Source organism: Cydia amplana, chromosome 22 (genome assembly GCF_948474715.1).
Source record: "Cydia amplana chromosome 22, ilCydAmpl1.1, whole genome shotgun sequence".
Taxonomy (NCBI): domain Eukaryota; kingdom Metazoa; phylum Arthropoda; class Insecta; order Lepidoptera; family Tortricidae; genus Cydia; species Cydia amplana.
Window position 1 is genome coordinate 529134 of NC_086090.1, and position 27436 is coordinate 556569.

Genomic DNA, 27436 nt, shown 5'->3' on the forward strand with positions numbered 1-27436 from the left:
ACGATATTTAATTATTTAGATTGTAATTTTAATTAATTAAGGCTATTAAAGTTCTAATTTAAATGGATATTTTTTTTTTACATGCCGTAAGGGGTTATTAACACTTATTTAACTTATTTAATACAATCGATAAGTAAGAATATAAAAATAAATAGTGGCAGTCCACTAATATAAAAGAGGATCACCGTAATGATCGACCGGTGGTAAATTCCGACGAGGCCTCTGCACTGACGGCGGCACGGGTGGTATCGGTGGTTGGGTGATTCCAGGATGGTCCATCGGACCAGGCCACGCCAACGCGGAAACTGGTGATCGCGCTCTAACTTGATCTACATGCCTCTTAAACCTAGTTGATAAATCGTTTTCCTTTACCACTAACACAGTCCTAGAACCTATCAAGCTATCCACCTTCCCTTTAAGCCATTTCTCCCCCGAGCTGTAATCCCTAAACCACACAAGATCTCCTATCCGGAACGCCCTATCGGTACCCCCCGCCTGCTGCACCTGCCTTTCTTGTGCCGCCTCCACACGCTGCTCGAGCCCGCGACCAGGCCGTAACATGTCCAGACGGCAACGCAATGCCCGCTTTTGGAGAAGCATGGCCGGTGTTTGTCCCGTTGTGCTGTGGGGAGTATTCCTATATGCCATCAAATATTCCTGAAGAGCCTCTTCCACATCTACTTGATCTCTAACTGCCTTTTTAAGCGCCCTTTTGCACAACTTAACAGCTGTTTCGGCGGCCCCATTTGATGCCGGGTGGTATGCGGGTGTAAAAGTATGAGTAATACCATAATATCGCATGAAGGTATCCACCTCCCTGCTAGTAAATGGAGGCCCGTTGTCCGAAACTACCTGTTTAGGAACGCCAAAACGTGCAAATATCTCCCTTAGCACTTTTAGTACTGCCGCTCCTGTAGTGGTTGTCATTAAGAAAGCCTCTATCCACTTAGAAGACGCATCTATTAAAATCAAAAAAGTTTTACCATGCCACGGACCCAAAAAATCGACGTGCACCCGCGTCCATACGTCCCCGGGGTACTCCCACGGCATAACCGGCGCGCGCGGCGGCGCCGGTGCCTCCGCTGCGCACGTGTGACAACCCGCGCAGCACGCCTCAATGTCGGCATCAATACCGGGCCACCACACGTAGCTTCGGGCCACGGCCTTCATTTTTACTATCCCTAAGTGTCCTACATGTAGTTCCTGAAGGATTTGTTCCCTAAGCACCGGTGGAATAATAATCCTATAACCCCACATAACGCAACCAGAGTCTAAGTATAACTCGTTCTTTCTTATGAAATAGGGTTGCAAATCGGCGTTTGAGTTGTGGGAGGGCCACCCTGACTGTAAGTATAAAATGATTTTACTCAATAATATATCTTTCTTTACCTCCTCACAAACCTGTTTGTGAGTGATAGGTAAAAAATCATTAACAAAATTAAGGTAAGTGCACTCCGGTTGTTTCTCCCCAACGTCCCCCTTGTGCGGCAACCTCGACAATGCATCGGCGCCATTTTGACTGGTATTAACGTACTGTATATCATAGTCATAACCCGAAAGTATCACCGCCCACCTTTGCATTCTCGAAGCCGCCATCACGGGTATACCCGACTTTGGGCCAAAAATAGCAACGAGAGGCTTATGATCTGTCTTAAGGAGGAACTTGCGGCCATACAAATAATGATGGAATTTCTTCACACTAAAAATTATAGCTAAAGCTTCTCGATCTATTTGGGAATATCCGCGTTCTGCCGCGTTAAGTACCCGCGAAGCGTAAGCAATCGGTCTTTCACTTCCGTCCGGCATCAAATGGGAAATGACCCCGGCTACCCCCACGCTACTCGCATCCGTGGTCAGTACCACCGGTAACCCCGGGGAATAGTGCACTAATACGGTACTACTTGCCAATAATTTTTTTACCTCGCAAAATGCGTCCCTGCATTGTTCGGACCACTCAAATTTTACTCCCTTTCTTAGTAACGCATACAGAGGTGCCAACGTGGAACTTATATTTTTAACGAATTTCGCATAATACATGACCATACCTAAAAACGCTCGCAACCCTGTTGCGCCAGTAGGAGTAGGTACCTGCTCGATAGCTTTTATTTTGTCCGGATTTGTATGGATGCCCTCTTTATCCACTACATATCCTAAATAAGTGACCGACGTGGCGAAAAATTTGCATTTCTCTTTTTTAATTTTTAAGCCAAACTTCTGCAACCTACCTAGCACTTTATGCAATGTTTCTATGTGCTCTTGGTCATTCGTTCCCGTCAAAATAACGTCATCTAGGAACACTCCTACTCTGGGAAGATCGGCAAACATCTGTTCCAGCTTTCGCTGGAAAATGCCAGGACTCGAGGACAATCCGTAAATTAACCTATTATACCTATACAACCCTCGATGTGTGTTGATAACTGTATAAGCTCTAGAGCGCTCATCCAGAACAAACTGGGCATATGCCTGAGACAAGTCAATTTTGGTAAACTTTTCCCCTCCATTTAGCTTGGTTAATAAATCCTCTACTCTCGGTAATGGAAAACGATCTATCTCCAGGCATTTATTAAGCGTAGACTTAAAATCTCCACATACCCTAATGGTTCCGTCCGTCTTGACGACGGGTACGATCGGTGTGGCCCAGTCCGACGAGTCTACCGGCGTGATGACGCCGTCGCGCTCCAGCTGCTCCAGCGCGCGCTCCACCGGCTCGCGCAGCGCGTACGCCAGCGGTCGCGCGCGCAGGAACACGGGCCTCGCGCCCTCGCGCACCCGCAGACTCACCTCGCCACCCGTGTACCGCCCGAGCCCCTCCGCAAATACTTCACGGTATCTGGAATTAAGTTCATTCAAATCAAATCGTGCAGTGACCTCGACGTCATGACATGACAACTCTTCCAATTTGAACCCTAACTCACGTAGCCATCTCCTCCCTAATAACGGTTCTTTGCCTTGATCTACTACATACAATTCCAATGGTTTGCATACATTTTTAAACCTGACATTTACTAAAATTTTTCCTAACGGTTGCCTTTTCTCATTGGTATAATAACACATAATAATATCACTATTATGCAATGGCAAATGGGAAAACAATTTTAAATACAAGTCCCCATTTATACAAGAAATGGCACTTCCTGTATCAACTTCCATTTCGACTAATTTTTCCTCTAATTTAATTGGCAACATGAACGGTTTACACTGGTAAATATCGTTTACATTAAAAACATTGAAATGTACCTCATCGCTGAAATCGCTGTTTGCTTCGTCTTGAACGTCATTCTTGTGTGTACTAACGCTCATTTGTAACCTAGGACACATCTTCTTCAAATGCCCCGGCTGATTGCACACGCGACAAACATAATTTGCAAATTTACAACTCGATGAGTCATGCGGCCGACCACAAACACTACATTCCGGCCCCGATGAAGTGCGTGGTGCTGTTTGTTCGTTACGGCGCCAACCTCGAGGTGCCTGGTCCTGGCGCCTGGACCCCGAAGGTTGCGGCGCGCTGTTACCAGGCCGCGTCTCCTTGTTGTTGGTCGCTCGGTATGACGTCATCGCTCTCCTGCCGCGCCATGATTGCTCTGATACCGCATGACAACCACTCGACGTACTCGGGCTGCCTTCCAAGCCTTTTGCCCGACCCTCCACTACTGCCGCTGCGTTTGTCTGCGCTGCCTCCATCGCTACCGCCACTTGTAATGCCCGGTCAAACGAAATATTATCTTCGGTAAACAACCGCTGCCGTATTGTTTCATCACAAAGCCCACACACTAGCTGATCTCTTAAACTTTCTGTCAGCTGGGTCCCAAAGACGCAATGCTTTGCTAACTTTTTGAGTTCTGCAACAAAATCCGCAACCGATTCGCCAGTCTTTTGTTTCCTGTTACGAAACCGGTATCGCTCTGCTAACAAACTCGGTTTCGGTTGCAAATGGCCGCTCATCACTTTCACTAACTCCGCGAATTTTTTACTTGCCGGTTTATCGGGTGTACACAGGGTTACTAATAGCTCGTAGGCTTGATTTCCCATAACCGTTATCAACGTAGGCACTTTGTGTTCTTCCTTTGTTTCGTTGACAACGAAATATTGCTCCAACCGCTCCACGTAAGTCGACCAGCTGTCCGACTCAACATTAAACACTTCTAATTTACCGATGGCCATATTTACTTGTAAATGACACTGTTAAACTTCGCGTAGACTCGAAATCGTCGCCAATATGGTATATGGGGGTTGTTTAGGGGATGAAGTAACGGAACACGGCGTCGTTCATACGGCGTTTATTACAGAACTGATTTTTGGATTATCTACCCACCTAACATTTACATACCTAGTTGCGTCTACCCCCAAGTACATATACCACATTTTATAGTCTTCTGCTTTCATAAGTAATAGTTATTGGTTTTTAAAAAGTGCTTTTAATTAAAATACATGTCAAAATCGCTTACCTTCTTTCAAGTTCTTTCTAATGCTAAAAAAAACGAACTATAGTGTAAGACAAAGATAGTATGATTCTCTCTGTTGAATTGAAATCAGAAAGTCCTTTGACAAACTATAATTAAATGTTAATTATGTACTTTGTTGAAAACTCTGACTATGGAAAATAAAAATAAATAACTACGAGTAATAAAAAATAAAAAACGATGTCCATTTACTAACATCGCGAACATACATACACACAAACAGACAGACGCGGCGGGACTTTTTTTTATAAAGAAAAAAGGTGTAGTGATGTATTATTAAAATAAAAAGTTTCTAAGTAAAAAGTAAGGTAAACATTATAAGGAGCTCATAAAGCAATAAATGAACTGCTAGTATAGTGGTCGCGAGTCAAGAAAATCTTTCAAATAAATTCATAAAATATTCCATGACATTTCTGACGCTACAACGCTTTTCTTGGCCACATCGGGACAAAAAAAGTAACCTAAGTTTAAAATGTTTAAGAAAGTTAAAATTGAGATTTATAGGAGAATAGCTTGTTTTTTATAAATACTTAGAGGACCAAGATAAGTCTGCAACGGTTTTTATAGCACACGCAGCGCAAGTGTTATTTTAAACGTTAAACTTCTATGAAATTATGACGTATAAATAACACTTGCACGGCGTATGTTATCAAAATCGTTGCAGTCTTTTCTTGGTCTAACTGTAACTGATTTTTATTGAAATTTATTCAGCTTATATTTAGTATAGTACCTTTTTTTCTCTTCTTTTTCATTTTACTACAAATTTATTTGAAGTGGAGTTTGTAGGTTTAGCTTATTTTAACTTAACTCCATCTGATTACAAAACGGAAATAGTATGTGTCTTCAAAGTAAGTGTAAAAGTGGTTAGCTAAACTTTATCTTTGGTTCTGCCTTCAATCCCATCTGTTGACACAAGGGTAATATTCAGTTTTTGTAATAAAGATGTAGTAAATCTATTGGATGTTAGAGAAGATTTCCTTTTTTATTCGCTCTGTAACTTGAAATATCTAAGGTGTTGTTTTTATATTTATCAATTGGGTAAGTTAACCAATGTGAAGTTTTAACACAGAACTGATAATGTTGATCCACAGTTTGTAAAATAATATATTTAAATACACGATTCTATAGCCTACCGCCTCCTTAAAGTCCTAAAAATTCTGAAAAAAAAAATACAAAAAGATCATATTATAGGGTAGTCATTTTTGCCATATAATATCTAAACGTAAATAAAATGAACCTTTGTACCAAATTAACTCATAATTTCTGTTTTCTTACCATCTTTTATTTTGGCAGCAAGTGTACAGTTAACTTGTGCAGTAAAAGGGCGTAAGTACGATATGAGTTCGGTTTGCCGTAACATACACTGAGGTCCGCGTGTGTGCGGCGACAAGGATATAGCGTATCGCTAGAAGAGGCTAAGGCTTAGGATTTAAGTACGCCTTCTGAGGTCGGAACCCGCGGCTCACGAGCTGGGACCCGTTTCTCAAAAGCTTGTAACTTGTAATACAAGTGAAAGTCTCTTTCTAACAAAAGCTGTCAAAAAGTGACATCCGCTTGTATTACAAGTTACAAGCTTTTGAGAAACGGGCCCCTGTATGCGGCTCTATGGAATTGCAGCTGCGGATTTCCATGACACCCAAAATATTAAACCAGTAGGGCTTGGACCACTCAAATCAAGTTATATCCTCGTGAGACCCAGTGCCATTTTGCCGCTTTTGAATTTGGAACTTTCTTTTCTTTCTTGAGTTCAAAACTTGAATTTAATTTGTACTTTTACAAGTACACGGGCACTTACGAGGGATTTTTAGAGATTCCTAAAACTGATGATTTCTACTGGCACTTTGGCACTTCTCTTCAAAGTAGGCCGACCGATCGCGACCCCTAAGTTAACCAACTTGTTTTATCAAATATTTTTATACTTGTGTTTTTTAAAGCCACTCTGATATACGTTTATAAATTATAAACTGAAATAGATGGCATATACTAAAGAAAAAGTGACGAAACCCTCTAGTGGTGGAGGCCATTCGTCACTTTTTCTTCAGTATAACGACATCTAATTAAGTAAATTTCGGTTTGTATGTTAACCAAGTTAAGAAAAGGGAGCCACTGAAATGTAATATTTTGACTCTACATTTTAATTTGTTGATTTTCGACACTTTAAAGGGGCCCACTGATTACCAGTCCGCCGGACGATATCGGCCTGTCAGTTGTTCGCAGCTGTCAAGTTTTTGTTCTAACTGACAGGCCGATAACGGCGGACTGTTAATCAGTGGGCCCCTTAAGTCACATCTAGCTAGTGTTCTCTTCTAACATCTGTGGTTTATGCTCGAAGGTGCCCCACACATGCGTCCTATTCGGTCTAGGAATAGCTAAAAGGAAAACCGTGGAGTGGCAATAGGTTGTTAAGAGTTTTATTCTTATGCAATATTTGGGATACAAAAAAATCTAAATAAATAATTCATTAGCATGTTCTTCACCTACGGACGTTTATAACTCCAAGGATGGCATATATGTCTTGCCAATTCATTAAAAATCTGTACACTCTTTTTGAGGAACCTACACTGATCTCTTTTACATTTTAGTTCCATGCAATTGAAAATGAAAGAATCGTATTATATGAAAAAAAAAAATCGAATTAAAACCTTCTTGATCTCGTGAATCATAATAACACTTAAATTTTTTGTTTGTTTTACTCTCGTTTTTTTAGTTACCTACTACGCGCCACATGTTTCGGAGAGCCTAATAGGTCTCCATATTCAAACACTGTCTTCTTCTTCCTCGCGTTATCCCGGCATTTTGCCACGGCTCATGCGAGCCTGGGGTCCGCTTGACAACTAATCACAAGAATTAACGTGGGCACTAGTTTTACGACAGCGACTGCCATCTGACCTTCTAACCCAGAGGGAAACTAGGCCTTATTGGGTTTTTACGGTTTCCTCACGATGTTTTCCTTCACCGAAAAGCAACTGGTAAATATCAAATGATATTTCGTACATACATTCCGAAAAACTCATTGGCACGAGCCCATTCAAACACTGTGATAGCTAAAATTGGCTCGATTCGGGCGAGAACCGCTTGGGATATTCGTATCGATGCGGCCGTCAGACCTGATCAGTCTGATCTGACGGCCACGCATCTGATATCTGGATCTATACCAATTCATTTATAATGTGTAGGTACATGAAACTTTTTTGCTCGCTCTACAATCTGTAGGTACATGACTATATAGCTAAATGAAAAAGCATTAAATTTAAGGTAATGAAGCCACAGAAAGTTTTTTAGCAATATAAATTCAAAATTAAATGAATTCCGTTCCTGAATAAACATAATATTCCTAAACTAAATAAATATAAATCCAATGCTTAGAAATATGTAAAGGACATGCCCATAATGAAGGATTATGGTGAAAATATTGGCTATTAACGAGTAAGTCTCGGTAGCTCGGTTCGTAGAGCGGTTGGCTGGTATCCCGAAGTCGCGAGTTCGTGTCTCACCCGAGACAGTGAGTCTTCTTTAGGTGCCATATCCTCTACGGATGTCGGCTGCCACCACAGAACATATTAAAGAGGTTAGAACGGCTATCGCGCGCAGTTAGTATCGGAACCGGTGTCGCCGCTCGTTCCTCTCCACATTTCCACATTTCTCGCGCAACGGTAGTAAAAACTTGTGTGCCTGGTGAATGGATACGCCTCCTTTAGACATATTTGATGTCTGGCTTCTTAATCTGAACGTTATTGTGGCGCAAAAGGCATGTTTACGTTTTTCGGTCAGCGCGGGCGAGTACTAGCATGCGAGCGTTTGCTCATAACCGGCGGCGACACGCACCCTGCTCGCATCGCCATTCTACTTGTTCTGTGGCTGCCACAGTCCGGAACTCTTCTCTATTTGCAGTTATTCTGCCTAGCCTGTCCAACTCCTAATAAGGTTATCCATCCAGGTTGTTTTTCTTTTTCCTCTGTCCCTTTTCCCTTCGACTTTACAGTGAGTACTTTTCCTTTATTTTCATACGTTTCTTAATACAATATCACAATAAGATAAATATCACTTCTTAGCAAAATAAGGAGTCTCCATTCCTTCCACTGTCCCGCACACAAGCACACCCACGCACACCTGGGAGCGTCGTCTTGAGAATTATTTTTGTTGCTCCCATATTATTTTTTACCCGTATTTTATATTTTTCCTATATTTCACTACATATATACTTTTTGCTTGCGTTCGCTGCAGTGTTTTTTCTTCTTCTTCCAGAAAATTGAGGTGGTTTATTGTAAAAGGTAGCTTGATGTATGATATTGTGAAATATTTTGTTAAAATAATACGTATTGGGTGGTAATTTTAGTAACAAGATTTTCTAGTTTTATTTATAATCCTTTTAGCTGTATGGTTAAGGAGTACCTCTAAACTGAAGGTCGTGGGTTCACACCCCCGCTTACACCTGGTAAAATTGTGAGTGACTTCCTTAGTGAAAGGATAATTATATATTTGTAAAAACGAATTAAAATGATTGACGAAATAATACGAAAACATTTCCTGAACACATGAAAATTTTGATTTACTCGTAATATGGAAATTGAACCGCGAGAATCAACTTTAAGATTAAATTTCGGTTGACACGTTTTAATTATTTCTAGTTATGTATACTTAGCTATCCTGAACTTTTACTACAATGTTACAAATGGATCATAATCTGATTTTATTTAGTCATTATGTAAAAAAAAAAACACATTAATTTTACTTTCCTTGTATTCTAAATGATAAGTAGAGTGTTTAACTCGGGCGAAAGGCATCATTTTATTCCTTGGTTAACGATATATTATTGTTTCCTTTTAATATCCTAGCTTTATGCTCTCTCAAGTTTTACCTCTGATGTGAAACTTATGTGCCATCTGAAAAACTTAGGACGCGCTTTAGGGCACCCGCGCCAGATAGCGGAGCGGAGGCCCTTAGCGTAGCTCCAAAAGTAGTTGTTAATTTGACGATTTTATCCAAAGCCTCAGTGGCGCAGTAGGCAGCGCGTAAGTCTCATAATCATAAGGTCATGAGTTCGATCCTCACTTGGGGCATATCTTTTTGTATTATAACAAATGCAGCCGCATAAAAGTTTGCCCCTTATTTTAAATATTTTTTGTTTAAATTTGAACCATACCATAACTGTAACAAAGTCTAATTCCGGGTACACTTTTCGGATATAACTGAACGTTAAATGTATGCGTATTACGTAATACATAGAGATAGTAACTGATATTGTTGTTTTTTTTTAATAAAATTTGAGTGATAAGGATATGTTTAAGTACCTATATAATATGTAACAACAATTATATATGTTTTTAAATATCTTGTACCTATATTATTTTCATATTGGGTCACTTAAATTATCGTGCAATACAATACCCCGTACCCGTAAAATGATATGAATGACACAATGGTGGCAAATAAGCGTTCGGCTCACTTGGTGTTTAAGTGTACAACGTAACATACAGGCGCTTGCAAGTTCGGACGTTAACGTTAAATATGGTGTATAGAAATAAAACAAAGTAAAAAGGACATACGCGATAAGTTTTGATTAAACTGTAGATATTCTTGTATTTTTTAGCAAAAAAAAGAAATCCGCGATCTTAAATAAAAATTTCATCTCTTTTCAATATTATTTCAGCTAAATTCAAGGACCGTTCCTTATGAAAACACCGACTATTCTTTCAAGAAATTTTACCTCGCCCTATAAAAAAACCTTTAAAAAATAAAGAAAAACCATAAAAGCTGCCGTCTTGCGATGCGTTATCATTTTTATATGTCCCCCACCCCCACCTACTCCCCCACCCCCAATGCACACACGCACACACACAAAACACCTATAAAGGGGTTAAAGAAAAATGTGTCTACCTGAAAACGTACGATGCATGCATTTTTTTATTCTTCTTACGTTTTCTTTGCTATCCGCGATTCTCATATCGCCGATATAAAACTGAAAAATACATTTCGACCCTACACACAATATCCCCCTTTATAGACTACCTAAAAAGGCTCAAAATCACATGCACTATTTAAAAAAACAGAGCACCCATACACGAAAATTTCGCGAACGTACACACAGAATAGCGCCGTTTAGAAAAAAAATAAGAGCACACATATAAATCGCATGCAGCTCGAAAGGGATGCACTCAGAGTCATAAAATACGCACACTGACAAATAATCCACACACACATGCACTGTGCAGCCCCCGTCTGGATACACCGTCACGTGTGGATATATACGTGAACACCCACACTTGTACGAAACTGAAGAAAACCTTCCATGTGTTGTGAATGCTTTTCCTTGCAGCAAGCTCTTGGGAAGAGTTTCATAGCGAATACCTCGCGGTAAAGACATCTAAGACGACTAAAAACTAAAATACCAAATTTAAAACCCGAAACGCGCCCATAAAAAGCCTAATTAAAAAAAACTTAATCGATCCGTCGCGCTGACGTTCCAAATTCGAACATTCTTCACCCGTCCCGTTAGCACCAATTAAAAACAATAGAAACGCGCGAAAGGCAAAAAAAAGTCGCGCCAAAAGCGTTTAGTTTCGAGTAATTGAAAGTTGGTTTTAAGTTAAATGAGTTGGCTAAAACACGTGGTGGTGTTACATTAGTGATGTAAATGTGTTAATGAGTGTTTCGTTGTGTGAGTGTGTGTCTCTGTGCGTAATAAGTTGGCGTGATATCATTTTGCGCTTATTAAAACGTTTAGATTTTGCTGCGATAAAAGTGAAATGATATTCGATCGTTTTCGGTTAATTGGTTTATTAATTAAAATTTCGATTGGACGGAAAATTGGTGTAGTTGTTGATAAATGATCTTATCTTCTTTTCTAACTAGCGACTTAAAAATAAAAATCTGATTCATTTCTATGAAACACTTTTCTAATATGACACCTAATTTCAATATTTAAATTAATATAGGTACACTTAACGTACACGTGTAGATATAAAGTCAACATAAGTTTACCATTTTAAACTCTACCATTTGACAAAAAAAAATATCATAAATAATTTTTGTTCCCCTTTTAATGATTAAAATAACAGAATAGGCGACTTAAACCACCTTACATTTATATTAAATTTAAATAGACAACATTTTACAATATTACTTATCTACTTATATTTTTTTTAGAAATCTGGAAGTGCATTAAAACATTATTCATTCTTATCATTCACATATTACTTCAAGTTTCATGACATACAAAATGCATATGTTTATGCAAAATCTTAACTAAACGCAATTCACAAAGAAAAACGTTACGGAACTAAATACTTCCTCTCAAGGAAACTTTGTCAGACATTCAGCTCAATTTAGAGTCGCTTTCTGACTTTTGTAATCCTATGTTGATTTGACATTCACAATGCATCTCGCTCGCACCTAATCTCGTGAAATTTTTTATGTTTATTTCTATGTTTGTTCCTTAGTCACAGAAAAACTGCTGAATAGATGTGGGTGAAAATTGGTGTACCTTACACTTACACTTAAATTATGATTTATGACCTAATTTAGACTTTAGGTCATAGGATACTTACTTTTATCATGAGAACGGTTCCCTAACGGAATGAAATGAGGATTAAGTACGTTAGTGTCAGATATTTTTGCACGGTTCGTTGTCCAAGATATTATATAGAAGTTCAAATCGGGGTCCCGTTGTTTCGTATAAACTTTCAGGTCATAGTGTATTGTTTGTCATATTATCATTAGTCATAAAACTGAAACCGTTAACTTTTCAGGATTTTCATTAGGTTATCCTATAGATGGGTTAGGTTAGGTTTGTTTTATGGCAATCCCGAAAAGTGACGCGTTTCAGAACCAAATAAACTATGACTAACGAAAATGAGGGCAAACAATACATTATGACTTAAAACTATTTGGGAAACAATAGAGACCCGTTCGAATCAGTATCAAATCAAACTAGAATTGTGAAACTTGGAATGCGACCCTGGGCCCATCACTTTTCTGTTTGTTTTCCGAAGTGTCGCAACTTTTCAATCGTCCATGAATGCTGAATTCTCCTATGTTTGTTTCACGAGACAGCAGTTTGTGAATATTTAGTTTAACATAATAATAAAAAAGAATTTTGAATCCTTTCTGTAACGAAACATAAAAACATATGTTTAAAAGTTAATCATTTAAAAAGGGAAATTGTTGTGATACTACTCCTACTACTAACTAGTAGGTATGCAATATTTTTTAACCTATTTAGTAGAAATTTTAATATAAGCTCTAATTTCTTAAAATCTAGCAACGAAAACAGTTACCTGCAACTAGTACCTACTCATCGAAGTCCGCAAAAATATGTGACACGCTCTTATGGCTCTACAAATAAGATCGTGTCAGATATTTTTGCGGCCTTCGTTGTGTAACATATTATTGCAGGTGACAGTACCAGACAATAGGTGTATGCTACTTGAATGTTCATGTCAAATTTCATGTTATTACAGAATATCGTTTTTGAATGAGAATGTCATTCGATTGTATGGCGGCGGCTAGGGTCGTATGATACTCAAATTTAATAAACTTTAAGTAAAAAAAATGTATGTACCTACTCAAATTACAACAGTGTTGTTATTATAATAACAACCATATGTACATACATAGTAGTTTACATAGTGTAAACTTTGAAAATGCATTTCAAAAATAGTAATATAATTGCATTTCATCGGTGGATGCTAACGTATATCGGCTTTGTGACTGAATACACTGTTACGTCAACTCCTAGGTACAGTCAGCTGTACGTTTTCCTTGTAATTAAGAATTTTCGTAGCTTATTTAAAAGCTCAATCATTTTTAGAGAATTTAATATTTAGTTTTAAAATAATTTTGAAAATAGGTACATTTTGTGCTTAGTAGTATTTTTAATGCTTTTTTTTTTGTAAAAAAAAAATAAGATACATGAACCGAATAAGATTCTTATCATTTCCAAACAGAAAAAATACTTATTAGCAATAGCCAATCCATCCTAATGATATTTCTAAAATGTATTTTCAAACAACTTTAAAATTTATAAAGGCAAAATGTGTTTTCTACTCAACATATGTAAAAAAATAATAACCGAAACATCAGTCAGAATCTAGTAAACATTCTATTTGAAAAGCTTTAAATAATAAAATCTGAGACATACACACTAACTATAACTATACATATAATTTATATATTAATAATTTCAAACTTGCTGATATGCTGCTGTCGGAACGTTTCCAAAATTGCGAAATTTTCCCATGGAAAAAATACGCGAAGTTATCATACATTATTGTATGAGAATTGAAATTAAAGAAAGTTGCATTTGTTCCTTGTAAAATGTTTCAAAAATTTCCGGGAACTTTTCCAAATTTTTGGAGCCTTTCCGAAACTTGCTCATCTGTAACTGTCTTCACACTATTCGAGCCGACTGTACCGCGACGAATGTCTCCACAAAAATATTTTTGCCCCGCCGACCTAGATCCAGAATACGCGGTCTAGATTATCGATTTCAATTTTATCACCAGCCCTGGTGTCTTGAATCCAAAACAGAAAAGGTCGGTGGGGGAGAGGGACCTAGTTTGGTATAGATCGATCTTTGTACTTCTAAATTTAGGTACCTAAGTAGGTTGATGATGTATGACGTAAAGCCTAAATTTATTTTTTATCTTTGACAATCGCTATTCTTTTTACAATGAGTCAATGTTAAATCATTCATTATTTCATAAACATAATTAAGTGTAATAACTTGACTCTATTTAAGTGTTAAACAAAGCCAACATAATAATATGAAAAATAATAATTGTAAGAATGGCTCAAAAATGTGTCGTCCGAATCATTCGTAGTCAACAAAATCCAATAATAAATAAGAGCCAGATATAAATACTACTCGTAGGCTTAAAAAATCTATATAAGTAATTATAGAATTTACGTAGAGAACATAATAAAAAGAATACAGATCATAATAATAATCTAATTAAACAAAAACTAGTAACTTGGCGCGTAAAACTAAAAACTTTGCTAAGTAAACGAGACGGGTGAAGATTTTAAGAATAAAATATGCAAGAAGCTAAAGAATCTAAGCATTTCTTTTTTCAGTTTTGGTCCAGAATCTCCTAACCCAACGATAGTTCCTAAAAATACCTACTTTAATTATGAAGATATAATTATTTTTCCTTCGATATATAAAAAAAGTAGTGTAAAGTGATAAATATATTAGAATAAGTGTTCAACAAAAAGCGATCGAAGAAAATAATGTCCGTGACAGTTTCAAACTCAAACGTGTTTATAAAAACCCCAATGAATCTACCGATGAAGACAGAGTTTGAAGAATATAACGGTGAAGACAACGCCAAAATGGATCAAGATAATAACTCAAGCGATGCCAATTCAGAGACTAGCGACCTCGAAAACAATGGACCCAATGAAGAAGCTAATACCACAGCGCTAGATTTTACTGAAAACGCGTTTTCTCTTCACCCGGTCGCAGATTTTATTAAAAAAGAGTTCCTACCCGATTTTGACTTTGCGAATCCTTTTCGTAATCAGAATTTTACTTTTAAAGATGGCTTCCAAAATGCTCGTTCCCCATTTTTGCTGCCGACGCAGCTGTATAAGAACTTCTTGGCGACCTTGGGGAAGAGGAGGAGGAACGTGGCTGAATGCTACTCCTTGTATCAGAGGAACATGCTGTTTTCCAACGGATTTGGCTTGGAGGTGTCGGATGATGAGAATAATGTCGACAGGACGTCGGAGTCTCCTGATGAGGTACTTTAAGAAATAGTCTGTTTAGTTGTATTCCCTCATTCGTTATCGTTTTCTTTCAATTGACCCTATTGTATTGAAAGCGTGACTTTAACTATCATTTGGCATAAATTAGATAGACAGGAGCTTATTCCTCTAATAAGTTGTAAGACTTGTAAGTAGAGAGGCATTTATTTTCATTGGAACATTTCATCTTATCGGAAACTGTCTATTCTTTTTTACTATTCCTAATTGGAGTATCAAACATCTCTAATAAGACTAGTAAAATATGCTTATGAAATTTAAAGAAATAGGTACATACGTAGGTTACTTATTAAAGTAGATGAGTGTAAATTTTGATACTTAAACTTAACATTATACGATTATTATAAGAAAGCTTTTACATTATGTATGAACATTGTATTGGGAGATAAATAAAATTAAACTTAACTATGAAATTTAAATTAATATAATTACATTTCAAATTCTGCTTTCACCAGTTAATGCAACTTGCTCTTAGTTTAACCCAAAGTAGACAGTATCTATTTTCTACCTGTCTGGCCGGGTTAGGGTCAGGTTTCTAAGATACGAATATTTTCATTAGGAAAACTGGATATGGACTAAATTCTTATTAGGCAGACTAAAGGTGACATTTACGAGTACATGCCAATTATTGTATTGTTTTATAAGTGAGTCCGCGCTGCAAGAGAAGAGGTAATGTAAGCTTGCCTAAGTAAGAATCTAGTCTGTGTAATTCCCAATTCGAAAGTAGCCTTAATTTTGTAAGAAATCGCATAAACGAGTTATACTACCACTAAGGTTACACACATCTTGTTATTTAGCTACCTATAGGTAGCTATTTAAAAACACCTAACTAGACTTAGGTGCTCACTTCGGTTCTATTTTCTTATTTATTTCCGTTATTGTTATATAATGATACCTTCATTTAAATTAATCTTTAACAGGAATCTGGAAAGGAAAAGACAAATACTTAAGATTTAAAAAAATACTCTGTACTGTGATAAGACTAATGGAGTAAGTAAAACATACAAAAAACGACCAAATAGATACTATTCGTTTACCTAATACAGTAATACTTAAGTAAAGGTTAAATTCACCCTGCAGTAACATTGCATGGCCACTTTTTTAATGAATTCATTTATTATGCGTCCATGCTATTTTGCAGCTATAATAAAGTCAAAACTGAAGTAAAGTAACGTAAAAAACTGAACAAGTGCAAGTCGGACTCGCCCACCGAGGGTTCCGTACTTTTTAAGTACTCTGTTTCTTCCCGGCTTTCAAACTATATCTTGACTTTCGCATTAATAATACATACAATAATAAAGTAGGGACTTACTCCCCCTTAGTAGAAAACCGACAAGAACCTCCCTCTTGCAAACCACACATTTTTACAAAACACATTATTTGCTTATACAGTTTTTTGCATAAAACTAGGCAAATGGCACTTAAGAGGCGGAACTACTTATTGGCTGCAACTGCGTTTTAAAAGACGGCGACTTAACAGATTTTCTTGGCAGCCATGTAGGCAGACGGATAAATTTTTAAACAACCATGTTTGTGATAAAACCTTTTGGAATAGATATTTCGGTTTGAAGGAAGAATATAAAAAAGCGGCCAAGTGCGAGTCGGACTCGCCCATGAAGGGTTCCGTATTTAGGCGATTTATGACGTATAAAAAAAACTACTTACTAGATCTCGTTCAAACCAATTTTCAGTGGAAGTTTACATGGTAATGTACATCATATATTTTTTTTAGTTTTATCATTCTCTTATTTTAGAAGTTACAGGGGGGGGACACACATTTTACCACTTTGGAAGTGTCTCTCGCGCAAACTATTCAGTTTAGAAAAAAATGATATTAGAAACCTCAATATCATTTTTGAAGACCTATCCATAGATACCCCACACGTATGGGTTTGATGAAAAAAAAATTTTTGAGTTTCAGTTCGAAGTATGGGGAACCCCAAAAATTTATTGTTTTTTTTTCTATTTTTGTGTGAAAATCTTAATGCGGTTCACAGAATACATCTACTTACCAAGTTTCAACAGTATAGTTCTTATAGTTTCGGAGAAAAGTGGCTGTGACATACGGACGGACAGACAGACGGACAGACAGACAGACAGACAGACAGACAGACAGACAGACAGACAGACAGACATGACGAATCTATAAGGGTTCCGTTTTTTGCCATTTGGCTACGGAACCCTAAAAAGAGGCGGAGGAAGGCCAAGACGTGCGTTTTTGGACCAAGCTAAAGAGAAAATCAATGTAGTATTTATCAAGAGCTCAAAACAGTGGCAGAGAAAAGATCGGAATGGCGATTACTCCACCGACAAGAGCTAGCTCTTAAAATTTTGATGATGATGATGATTTCGGTTTCCGCAATAGTTAGAGTCTGCGCGGAAAGAGAAGAGTCGTAGAATGTATTGGGTCCCATACATTTCACGACTCTTCTCTTTCCGCACAGACTCTAGCATGTAATCCTTCCTTCTTTCCGCGCTCATACAATAGGTAGACTGCTGAGTACCAGTACTGGAAATAGCTCGGAACGTCGAGATGTAGATGTAACATCCGGTTAAATTGGTTTATTTCATGACCTTGATCCCGCGATACAAGCATTGCCTAGTGCGGAGACCCCTGGTATGTCTGTAACCATCATCCGAAATAAATGTTCTTTATTATTCTTATTCTTATTCTTGATAAATTCTCTGTGTGGTCTTTTGAAGCTCATAGATTCCTAGCCTGCCTGATTGGTGTTCTTAATGCGTTTATGTTTGTTCCAGAAGGCAGGCGCCTCGTCCGCGTTCGTCTGGAGCGGGGGAGGGGGGCAGGAACAGGCAGCTCCCCAGCCCGCCGCCGTGCCTACCGGTGAGTTACTTATACAGTTCTCATCTAACCCTGGACTTCACTGTTTGAAAGTCCTATTTCTTCTTCTTTGTCGTTTCACTCTTGACATAGTAGTCGACCAACATGCCAATCTCTTACGTTTCGAAGCGATCGAAACGCAACTGTCACTATCGCACTAATATGGAAGAGTGATAAGACACAAAGCGTTTCGTTATCGTAGCGATAGCGATTGCCACCTTGGAGGATACAACTAAACGGAGTAGCCATTAACAGGCTTTCCCCTCTGTCGAAAATAGGCGGCCAACGGTCATACACAATGTATGGACTGACGTTTATCTGACATGGCTATTTTTACGTTACGCATACATTTGACGTTCCCCTCCCCCGCAAAAATCGGCAGACTGTTTTGTACAGAAAATTACAGACATGGCGTCTCCGTTTGATTATATCCTCCAAGATTGCCACCTTGGCTAGGTCGGCTTATGAGCTTCACAACACGCCGCCATTCCTTTCTGTTGGCTGCCTTCCTGGTACCAACAGCCGTAAAAGTGCATCAATGAATTCATTCATAATTTCTCCAAACTATTTCGCAGCTCAATGTACAGTCACACGGGATTGCTATGCCATTTAGGGTCCTAGCTAAATTGGTTGTTCCATATTTAAGCTATGGAATGTCCAATTTAGCTAGAACCCTAAATGGCGTAACAATCACGGAGCGTGACTGTACATTTATGTGCCAACCCATCCATTGCAGCTTTGACCTAGTGGTTCTGTTCTTGGCCTGATAGCATCCACTCTTCCCTGGACCACACGTCGCTAACTAGCCACTTTACCCTGACGGCATACATGGGCAAAGAAGGTGAGGATGCGAGATTGCGCAAGAGATGACAGACGCTGCTTGATGCCGAGTTCCTGGAGTATAGACTCGTTGGATTGGAATGTCAATGATACTCCAAGCATTTCTCCAGCTCCACATCTCCAGAGAAGATCCACAAAGGTCTAACATGTATGGTGTTTTCAGGCACGTCAGGCGGCGGCGGGGCGCAGGGCCTAGTGCACTGGATGTCGGTGATGGCGGAGCACATGGGAGGGGGACACCACGACCCCTCCCATTACGCGCTGCCACCGTGGAACAATGGCGGGGTCGATGTGAGTACTTTCATTTATTTTACTAATTTAGAACATAAAGGTGGCGACTGACTTGTACCATTTCGGTGTAATGTAACACGATACAACCTGAGCATTACAGCAGTCAGTACAGCGAACCGAGCCGCTCGACGCGAGCGCTGCGTGCTCCACTCGGCTGTCGGTTTTTACGCGAATCCCTTTGAGTGTTACATTACAAGTCAGTACAGGTTCACGAGTCGCCGCAAGAGCACGTCTCGCGTGATTTTGTTTTGGGACTGGATTTTTCAATAATTTTTCAATCTAGTATCTTGCTTTACCACTAACGGCCCAATTAAATTAATGAGTCGGTCAAAATCGGTTGACGACATTCTAATGAAGTTTCTGTATTGACCAGTAAACTCTGGTTACGAAGAATATCCATTATAGTCGTATCGTTGTTTCTTCTTTGGTACAAATTACTTATCCAATATAGTTTAGGTAGTTTTTTCTTTTTTTTAGATATCAATAACTTAGTAAAATAAGTGAAGCACACGCAACCTCCATGTCTGACATTTTGAAACAATATGGAGCACAAATGAACAGAGCGCACAAAATGAGCGTTCGCCGCGTAGCTGGAATGTAACTGTAATGTAACACGATCGCCGTAAACAATACATTACACCGAAATGTTACAAGTCAGTGCCCACCTTAATGCTGCTTATGGATACAGGAATCTTTAGCAACACTTTGGCACGTCTCAAGCAAGGAATGGAATTCCTTGCCGGCGCGGCGTCTATATTTCCGAGCTCATATAACCCGGCAACCTTCAAATCAAGGGTGAACAGGCACCTTCTGGGCAGGCTCGCTCCATCGTAGGCCACGTCTTCGCTTCGGCTAGTCTGTGGCCATGAGTAAGCCCAGTTATAATATAACAAAAAAAAGTAAAATCATTGTCAAATGTCATCCGTCAAGCTTGCAATTTTAATAGCGACGCGACTGAAACTTTGTAAAAGCAATAACCGCATAACATCATAAATTTCTACCAAGTCTCCTGTCAACAGTCAACGCAGGCTGTCAAATTCGGTCAAACGCGTGTCAAACGCAGACAAAACGGCCGTCAGCTTTCTAGCCTACTGTGCGATCGTGCGTGACTTGCGTGCGTTCACTGATAAGGCAGATTGATACGATATGTACCTGATGAAGGCACAGTAGGCGGACTTGGCAATTGATTCAGTTTCTAATAAAATAAAATAAAACCCTTACGCAGTGAAGGGGATGAATCGTTTTTGATGAAACCGCATTCAAATCGGGTAACCCGTTTAGACCTACTACACACACATAGTGTGGCTACCACCACTGTCAGGCGTGGCTCACTCCGCAATTTCGTCGCTTTGCTACAGGTAGCTAAAAGTACATCCGTTCCACACCAATTTTGGTGGCTAGCCATAAGCTACGCGTGGCGCTGTCGCCACCTAGCGGCCATTTTTTTTCCTGATCGTAACAGACGCGTTTTGTTAGAGAGTGAGTCTTGTACCTAGTACTATTATTTATTCTGTGCCACTGTGTCATTACTCATTAGAGTCATTAGGTAGTTTATCCTACTGTATTTCTTTATGCATTATCATGGAAGACGGGCGTGGTCCGCAATGTTATTCGTATGAGTGTAAATAAAGTAATTTTCATGAAATAGCGGCGGTTATCACGCGTAAGTAATTCTAGCGTTCCTTATCGTCAGTACATACTTAACATACCGACATCTTATCATGAACATTATCCATATTGGCTCTTCGAATTTTTTATATAAAAAACAGTAAGAGAATGCCCAGTGGGTAGTTTATCAAAATTGAACAATTATCTGTGTTCATCACACAAATTACGCCCTTACCGGGATTCGAACCCAGGACCATCGGCTTCACAGGCCACTATCACTACCGACTAGGCCGGACCGGTCGGCAGTAGGGGATTCTTTAAATTATATACTTGTTTAGGTTATAGTTCGATGCGTACAAAATCTCAAGAAATATTAACTGATTTCTTCAGATCAATTTAATTTTAATCGATCTTTTTAGGGTTGCGTACCAAAGAACCCATCCTGTCTGACTGTCTGTCATTGTTAAATATCTCAGGATCTACTTTACGATATCGTTATGACTTTTTTAATTCTATTGTTTGTATTCGATATACAAACAAAATTATAAAAAAATATCGCACAGTTTTGGTTTATTTATAAAATTTATTGGACTGCTAGAATTTGAAGGCTTTAGGCTTGACAGTATCTCATGCATTGTACATATATTGTTACCGTAATGTTGTTTTGAAGTAATTGAAGTAGATATATTGTGGTAAGGCTATTCAACAGTTCGTGTTAAAATAATAGTTTAATAGTTTAATAATAGTTTATTTATTGTAGGTAATACACAAAAGCATTTACAGGGGTGCAAAGATTATCCTAATTATGTACAATTGACAAAGTGTAGGTACCTCAGCTAAAAAATATATTGTGTCAGGTTGCTCTGGTTCCTACACTAGGCTCAGCCTGTCTCGTAGGTAACCCAGACTCAAGAGAGTTTATACAATTGAAACTTAAAGCCAAGGAAGAGGAAATACTTACTTAAAATATATCTGTACTTAAGAGCCCGTTAACGATTTTAGAACCAAAATGTAAAATTGATAGATTTAGTCGTTGAAATTGTACACCTTTTGTTACTTAATATCTAAATAACAAGTATTGGTTTCTATTAGCACGTCTTCTCATCTTGCCTTTTAATAATGAAGTCCCGAGCGTGCGTCACCGGCAATATATGACGAGAAGGGGCAGTTTTTAAAAACTCATCAAAAAATTATAGTGTTAAATTATACAAAATGATGTATAAAACAGTTTCAGTAAATGTTGTACATTGTTTAAGTATCAAAATTACGTTGAAAATAAGTCGATTTTCATGAAATATTGTCACTTGTTTTGAAGTAATTTCTGGTGAAAATTGATTTCGTCTAACTTTCATTTACTCTTGTTCAATATCATATATCAAAAATGTAGTCCATAAAAGTTGGAGTACAGGATATGTGTAATACAAAATTACCATTTTTAGCAGTCCAAACTTTACGAAATTTACAAATAAGATCGACAAAATCAGTGTTTTACGCGCGTTTACCTAAACGTCCATCAGAAAAAAAATCATTACTAATTTAATGAGTTTGCTTTCAAAAAAATGATCTATAAAAGTGTAAGATAAGAAGACGTGCTAATTGATACCAGTACTTGTTATTACTATTACGTAACAAAAGGTGTACAATTTCATCGACTAAATCTATCAATTTTACGTTTTTGCGACTAAAATCGATACCGGCCTCTTAAAAGTCTAATTGTTCTATATATTGAGACACATCTCTTTTGGTTACGTTATTAGAGAGTAGTATAGATACTATAGACGCTTAGTCTGATACGCTACTTTTGATCCTGACTGTACCTAGTTAATGTATTTTTAGGGTTCCGTATTTTATTTCTAATGTAACACATCAATGCACAGACAATGTAGAGTAAGAACGCTACATTTTTATAAAAACAAACGTATATTTGTTTTTATTCTATGATGGTTTTGCTGACAGCAATGGAGCGATGTTCTGACTTTTTTTAAAGAACGAGATATTAATAGAGACATTATGTTTTTATAACTTATAAATACGCGCTTTCCAATTGATAAGAAAACCTTATCACGCAGGTGAAAACACTCCGTAATCATACTCGTAATATCATAATAGAGCTATTATAGAACTCGCATTTTTTAACCAATTCGCGCTTGCCTCCACCAATTCGATACATTGACATCAGAATGAGAATTGAATCATATTATTTAGTTATCTTGCGTCTCGCCCACGCCAATACATGTACGGAAATATTCGAGTGAAATGCACAATAACTGAATGGCATCAGTTAGATATCATTCTGATACCAGTGTATGTTCGAAGTGGCTTATATTTCACAGAACTCAACTGTGTTCTATCCAATATATTTTGACCTGTAAATTCGTCAGAACTAGTCGTGATTAAAGATCTACCTTATGATGGTTACGGTACATAGATGACTCCATTTTTTTGCGCTATTGATAACGCTTCGCGCCTCCACAAGCGACGCAAAAACGAAATATCGTTCGATTTCTTTCGCCTATTATCTTAAAAAATCACTTAAAAACCATTATCACTGCATAAAGATATGTCTCTTTTAATTATAGTTGTCGTGTGTTTCTAATTCCTTATAGGGTAGTGAGAATCCCGCCTGTATTGGCGACAGGCATTCGCTTTTTGTCTGGCTTTTTGCTTGCAAGCGATCTATTTCAGTCATCTGTGAAAATGTTTGTTATACTTAATTAAATTTACTTTCCGCGTAACGTTCCGTATGTTGGATATGTAGTTGGGATGCTTTGGATTTTTGCAGTTTTATTAAACGCTAGTTTCTGCCCGTGACTTTATCTGCGTGATGACGATGATGATGATCAAAATATATTTTCATTATACATTTAATTGCATTTTTAAAACTCTTTGTCTTTCGGTAAATCTTTTTTCATCTTTAGCTAGCTACTAGGTATTAAACATGCACGATTATAATTTTTTTTCTCACGAATTTTTAACCACATGTTCTATTTTTAATAAAAAATGCAGTTTTAATGACCAAATCTGCATACCCTTTCATATTCCCAAGAACTGAACTAAATAGTTCCATTTGCCCTATTAAATATAGGAAATGATTAATCAAAGTATCTCCTTAATGCCTTCAAGTATGTCGATACATTTACCTAATCCGTCATACTTCAATTATTCTTAAGAACACAATCTAAAAACTACCTTAACTTTTTATTCATAAGACTTAAACTTCAAGTGTAACCCCTTGTGTTATTACTACAAACAAAACTGCACTTTATAGCTTAGTATTAAAGTTGAAATTCAAGCGACGGCGTGTGGGAAAACTAGGGTTGTCCACAAACTATTTTGCATACTTTTGCGACGCCGCGGGTGACGGAATTTCATTGAATCAAGTACTTTGCGAAAATAAAAGGGGTGACAAATTTCGTCTATCGCTCGCGAATTTAAAAGTATTCCTTAATGTGCAAGTAATAAGGATGATAGTTCAATAAATTGACGGTAAACTTAAAGCGGTTTGCGTGCAGTAATGATGCGTTCAGAATAGCTAAACAGGTTTTGTCTATTTAGTATACGATGCGCGATCTTTTTTCTTAATGTTAAAAAATGATCTAGTTGCTCCCAGAGGTATGCAAATTGAGAGACGTGAGAAAAAATCAACGGTTTTTGTAATGCGAAAAAAATTGCAAGGAAGACTAAAACCAGGTGCAATGTGGATGTCTAAATTGTCTAATTAGGTACATGTATTAAAAAAAATTAAATGTTGTAATATAAATTTTGGTTCATTGTCTTTTCATCTTTTGCATAGGAAAACAGTGTATGGAACAGTCAATAAGTTAAATTAAGAGTCACACGAACCTGCCGCAAAAAGCCGCTCCGTTAATTAAATTAATAATTAAATGAGATGTTTAAATTACATGAAACTTGGCATGAATATTAACATAACATATATGTAAGTATCTATGTCTGGTACTAGTTTTCATTGCTATTTTTTTTATAACTACCTAGAAAGTTTACCCACCAAATTAAATTGTACTGAAAAATAAATTCAAACGACACATCGTGACAGAGCAAGTAACGTATTTATCCATATACAAACCAGTGCATTAATAAAACTATATAGACGATTCATCGTGTCTTGTTTTTCTACCAAGCAACTAACAAAGACATCAAAAAGCAAAAAAAAAATCTTTAGAAAATTAATTACATTTCTTTGCCCCAAGACATTCGCACTTTGATAGACAAAAAACGAACAATACCGCATTGACATATCAAAATACAATAAAGAAAACGATCGCCGACAAAAGTCAGTTTTTTGAGTTACGACAAAAAAATTGGCAATATATTTCGTACGTGATAACCCTAACGACGTTTTGATGACTGCAGTGGGCTGGATAATGGAATGATAAATAAAAAGATGGAGGGTGATCCGAGCTTGTGAAATTGCAACGGTGGATGCAATGCAAGGTTGCCATTGATTAGTAATAAAAAAAAATCGGCCAAGTGCGAGCCGGACTCGCGCACGGAGGGTTCCGCACCATCAACAAAAAATAGAGCTAAACAAGCAAAAAAACGGTCACCCATCCAAGTACTGACCCCGCCCGACGTTTCACGTTTGTTGTATGGGAGCCCCACTTAAATCTTTATTTTATTCTGTTTTTAGTATTTGTTGTTATAGCGGCAACAGAAATACATCATCTGTGAAAATTTCAACTGTCTAGCTATCACGGTTCGTGAGATACAGCCTGGTGACAGACGGACGGACGGACGGACGGACGGAGGGACGGACGGACGGACAGCGGAGTCTTAGTAATAGGGTCCCGTTTTTACCCTTTGGGTACAGAACCCTAAAAACTAAAAGAATATTTTTACAATAAATGCATATTGTCTTTCAGAAATTCTCAAAAAAAATATATAAATAAATAAATGGTATAATAATTGGTACAATGCCTCAAGGGCCTATTTTAGATTTAAGCTAGTTTTTAATTTCTTTTAGTAATACACTGTATATATCTTGTTTGTAATAAAAAAAAAAAAAAAAAAAAAAATATTATAGAACATTTTTTACACAAATTGACTAAGCCCCAGAGTAAGCTCAAGAAGGCTTGTGTTGTGGGTACGCAGACAACGGTATATATAATATACAAATACTTAAATACATAGAAAACAACCATGACTCAGGAACAAATATCTGTGCTCATCACACAAATAAATGCCCTTACTGGGATTCGAACCCAGGACCGTGGCTTCACAGGCAAGGTCACTACCCACTAGGCCAGACCGGTCGTCAAAATATGAACTAACTAGCTTCTTCCCGCGACTGCGAAGATATTCTCAGATAAGTAACTGATAAAAACTATCTTAAGATCTTCCCCGGGCCCCAAACTATCTCCATACCAAATTTCATATAAAATAACAATATCAAGATTTTTATTCTAAACTCGCAGATAAAAAGTCGTACATACAATTAACATTGCAATACATAAATTACATGATTGTACGTAAAAATATATTTTTATTGACTGCAAAAAATGAGTCTACAAATAAAAGTAGACGTCAATAGTAGGTATATTACATTTTCAGACTGTAAAGTAAGAAATGCCTCAGATCTCATGTAATAGGCTACATGACTAATTTTCATTTATGGTATCAATCGATCGGGTTTGTTTTTAGGATCAAATGTCTATATGGGACCCATTGCATTAAAGTAAAGTCAGAAATTGTAGTCCAAGGCCGACAGTCGCACTTCACTCGCGAAACGCCCTAAATAAAACGATAAGAGAACGTGACGTCAAGGTCTCTGGGAGCCCATCTTGTAGTATGGACAAAACAAGAAAATTTCGTTTTTGTCGGTGAAATATTGCGATTATGTATATAGTTGCTATACAATATTTTTTTGGATGAAATGTAAGGAATCGAATGGTACCCTTACTTTTATCGTTTTTGGAAGTTAAAAAAAAACTTAAATTTTGAAACTTTCAGGTCCTGTATTTTTGTAATTTTTCAATATTTTATTTTAATATCCACATTATTGTGATAAATTGCTCGTTTGCTATCTATTTTACTAGATTTTGTTATAAAATTCAACATGTGTCATCATCCCTATTGTCGGCCGAAGCGATGACACAAACATGCGATCTGAAACTTACTTACTGCCCGAGGTATGTATACTGTTTTTAGACTTTGTTTAGTGCATCATGACGAAAGTAGACGTTTTCCGCATCACGGAGAACAGAATAGTTATTTTCGATACAAGTGCGAAAAAGAGGAAATTCTAAACGAGTGGCGATAAATGAAAACACGACTGAAGGCAGTGTTTTAAATCGACACGAGTTGCGAATTACCTATTCGCACGTGTATCGAACAACGTTTTACAGTACATATGGCACTTTAAAGTTTCGACATACGCACGAAAAGTGCTATTTTACGCACTAGTGCGGAAAAGTAGCCCCATATGTACTGTAAAATATGTATTTAAACTTTTGCACACTATGAGGCGAAAAATGAAAACATATATTTAACGTCAACTGTACAGTCAGCTGCAGAGAGAGGTGACCCCCCCCCCCCCCTGCACTGATTGTATGCAGCATGCAGCTCACTGTACATGATGATGAAGTAGAAAAACTGGCGGCGCCTGAATTAA

General features: G+C 37.7%; 2 protein-coding genes and 1 non-coding gene across 6 annotated transcripts in view; 2 read left to right on the forward strand and 1 right to left on the reverse strand.

Annotated features, from left to right (window-relative positions):
• LOC134658376 (zinc finger protein rotund-like) overlaps positions 1–27436 on the forward strand; it is a 202046-nt gene that overhangs the window by 26585 nt on the left and 148025 nt on the right. Inside the window, exons 1-3 of one of the 4 annotated variants that reach the window (XM_063514042.1) lie at positions 14519–15206; positions 17988–18072; positions 19073–19200. In XM_063514042.1, the coding sequence (XP_063370112.1) occupies positions 14694–15206; positions 17988–18072; positions 19073–19200 (726 nt within the window). In that variant the 5' untranslated portion in view covers positions 14519–14693. Of the gene's footprint in view, positions 1–14518; positions 15207–17987; positions 18073–19072; positions 19201–27436 lie in introns of those variants that run through there. The other 3 variants (XM_063514043.1, XM_063514046.1, XM_063514047.1) reach the window with 3 other exon arrangements.
• Positions 166–4215, reverse strand: LOC134658466 (uncharacterized protein K02A2.6-like). The gene is made up of 2 exons (XM_063514147.1): positions 3308–4215; positions 166–2830 (listed from the first exon to the last, which is right to left on the reverse strand). Exons 1-2 carry the CDS (start codon positions 4162–4164, stop codon positions 166–168), a joined length of 3522 nt encoding a protein of 1173 aa, XP_063370217.1. The 5' UTR covers positions 4165–4215.
• Positions 9451–9523, forward strand: Trnam-cau (transfer RNA methionine (anticodon CAU)). Its single transcript has one exon. It is a non-coding gene; the product is annotated as a tRNA-Met (tRNA).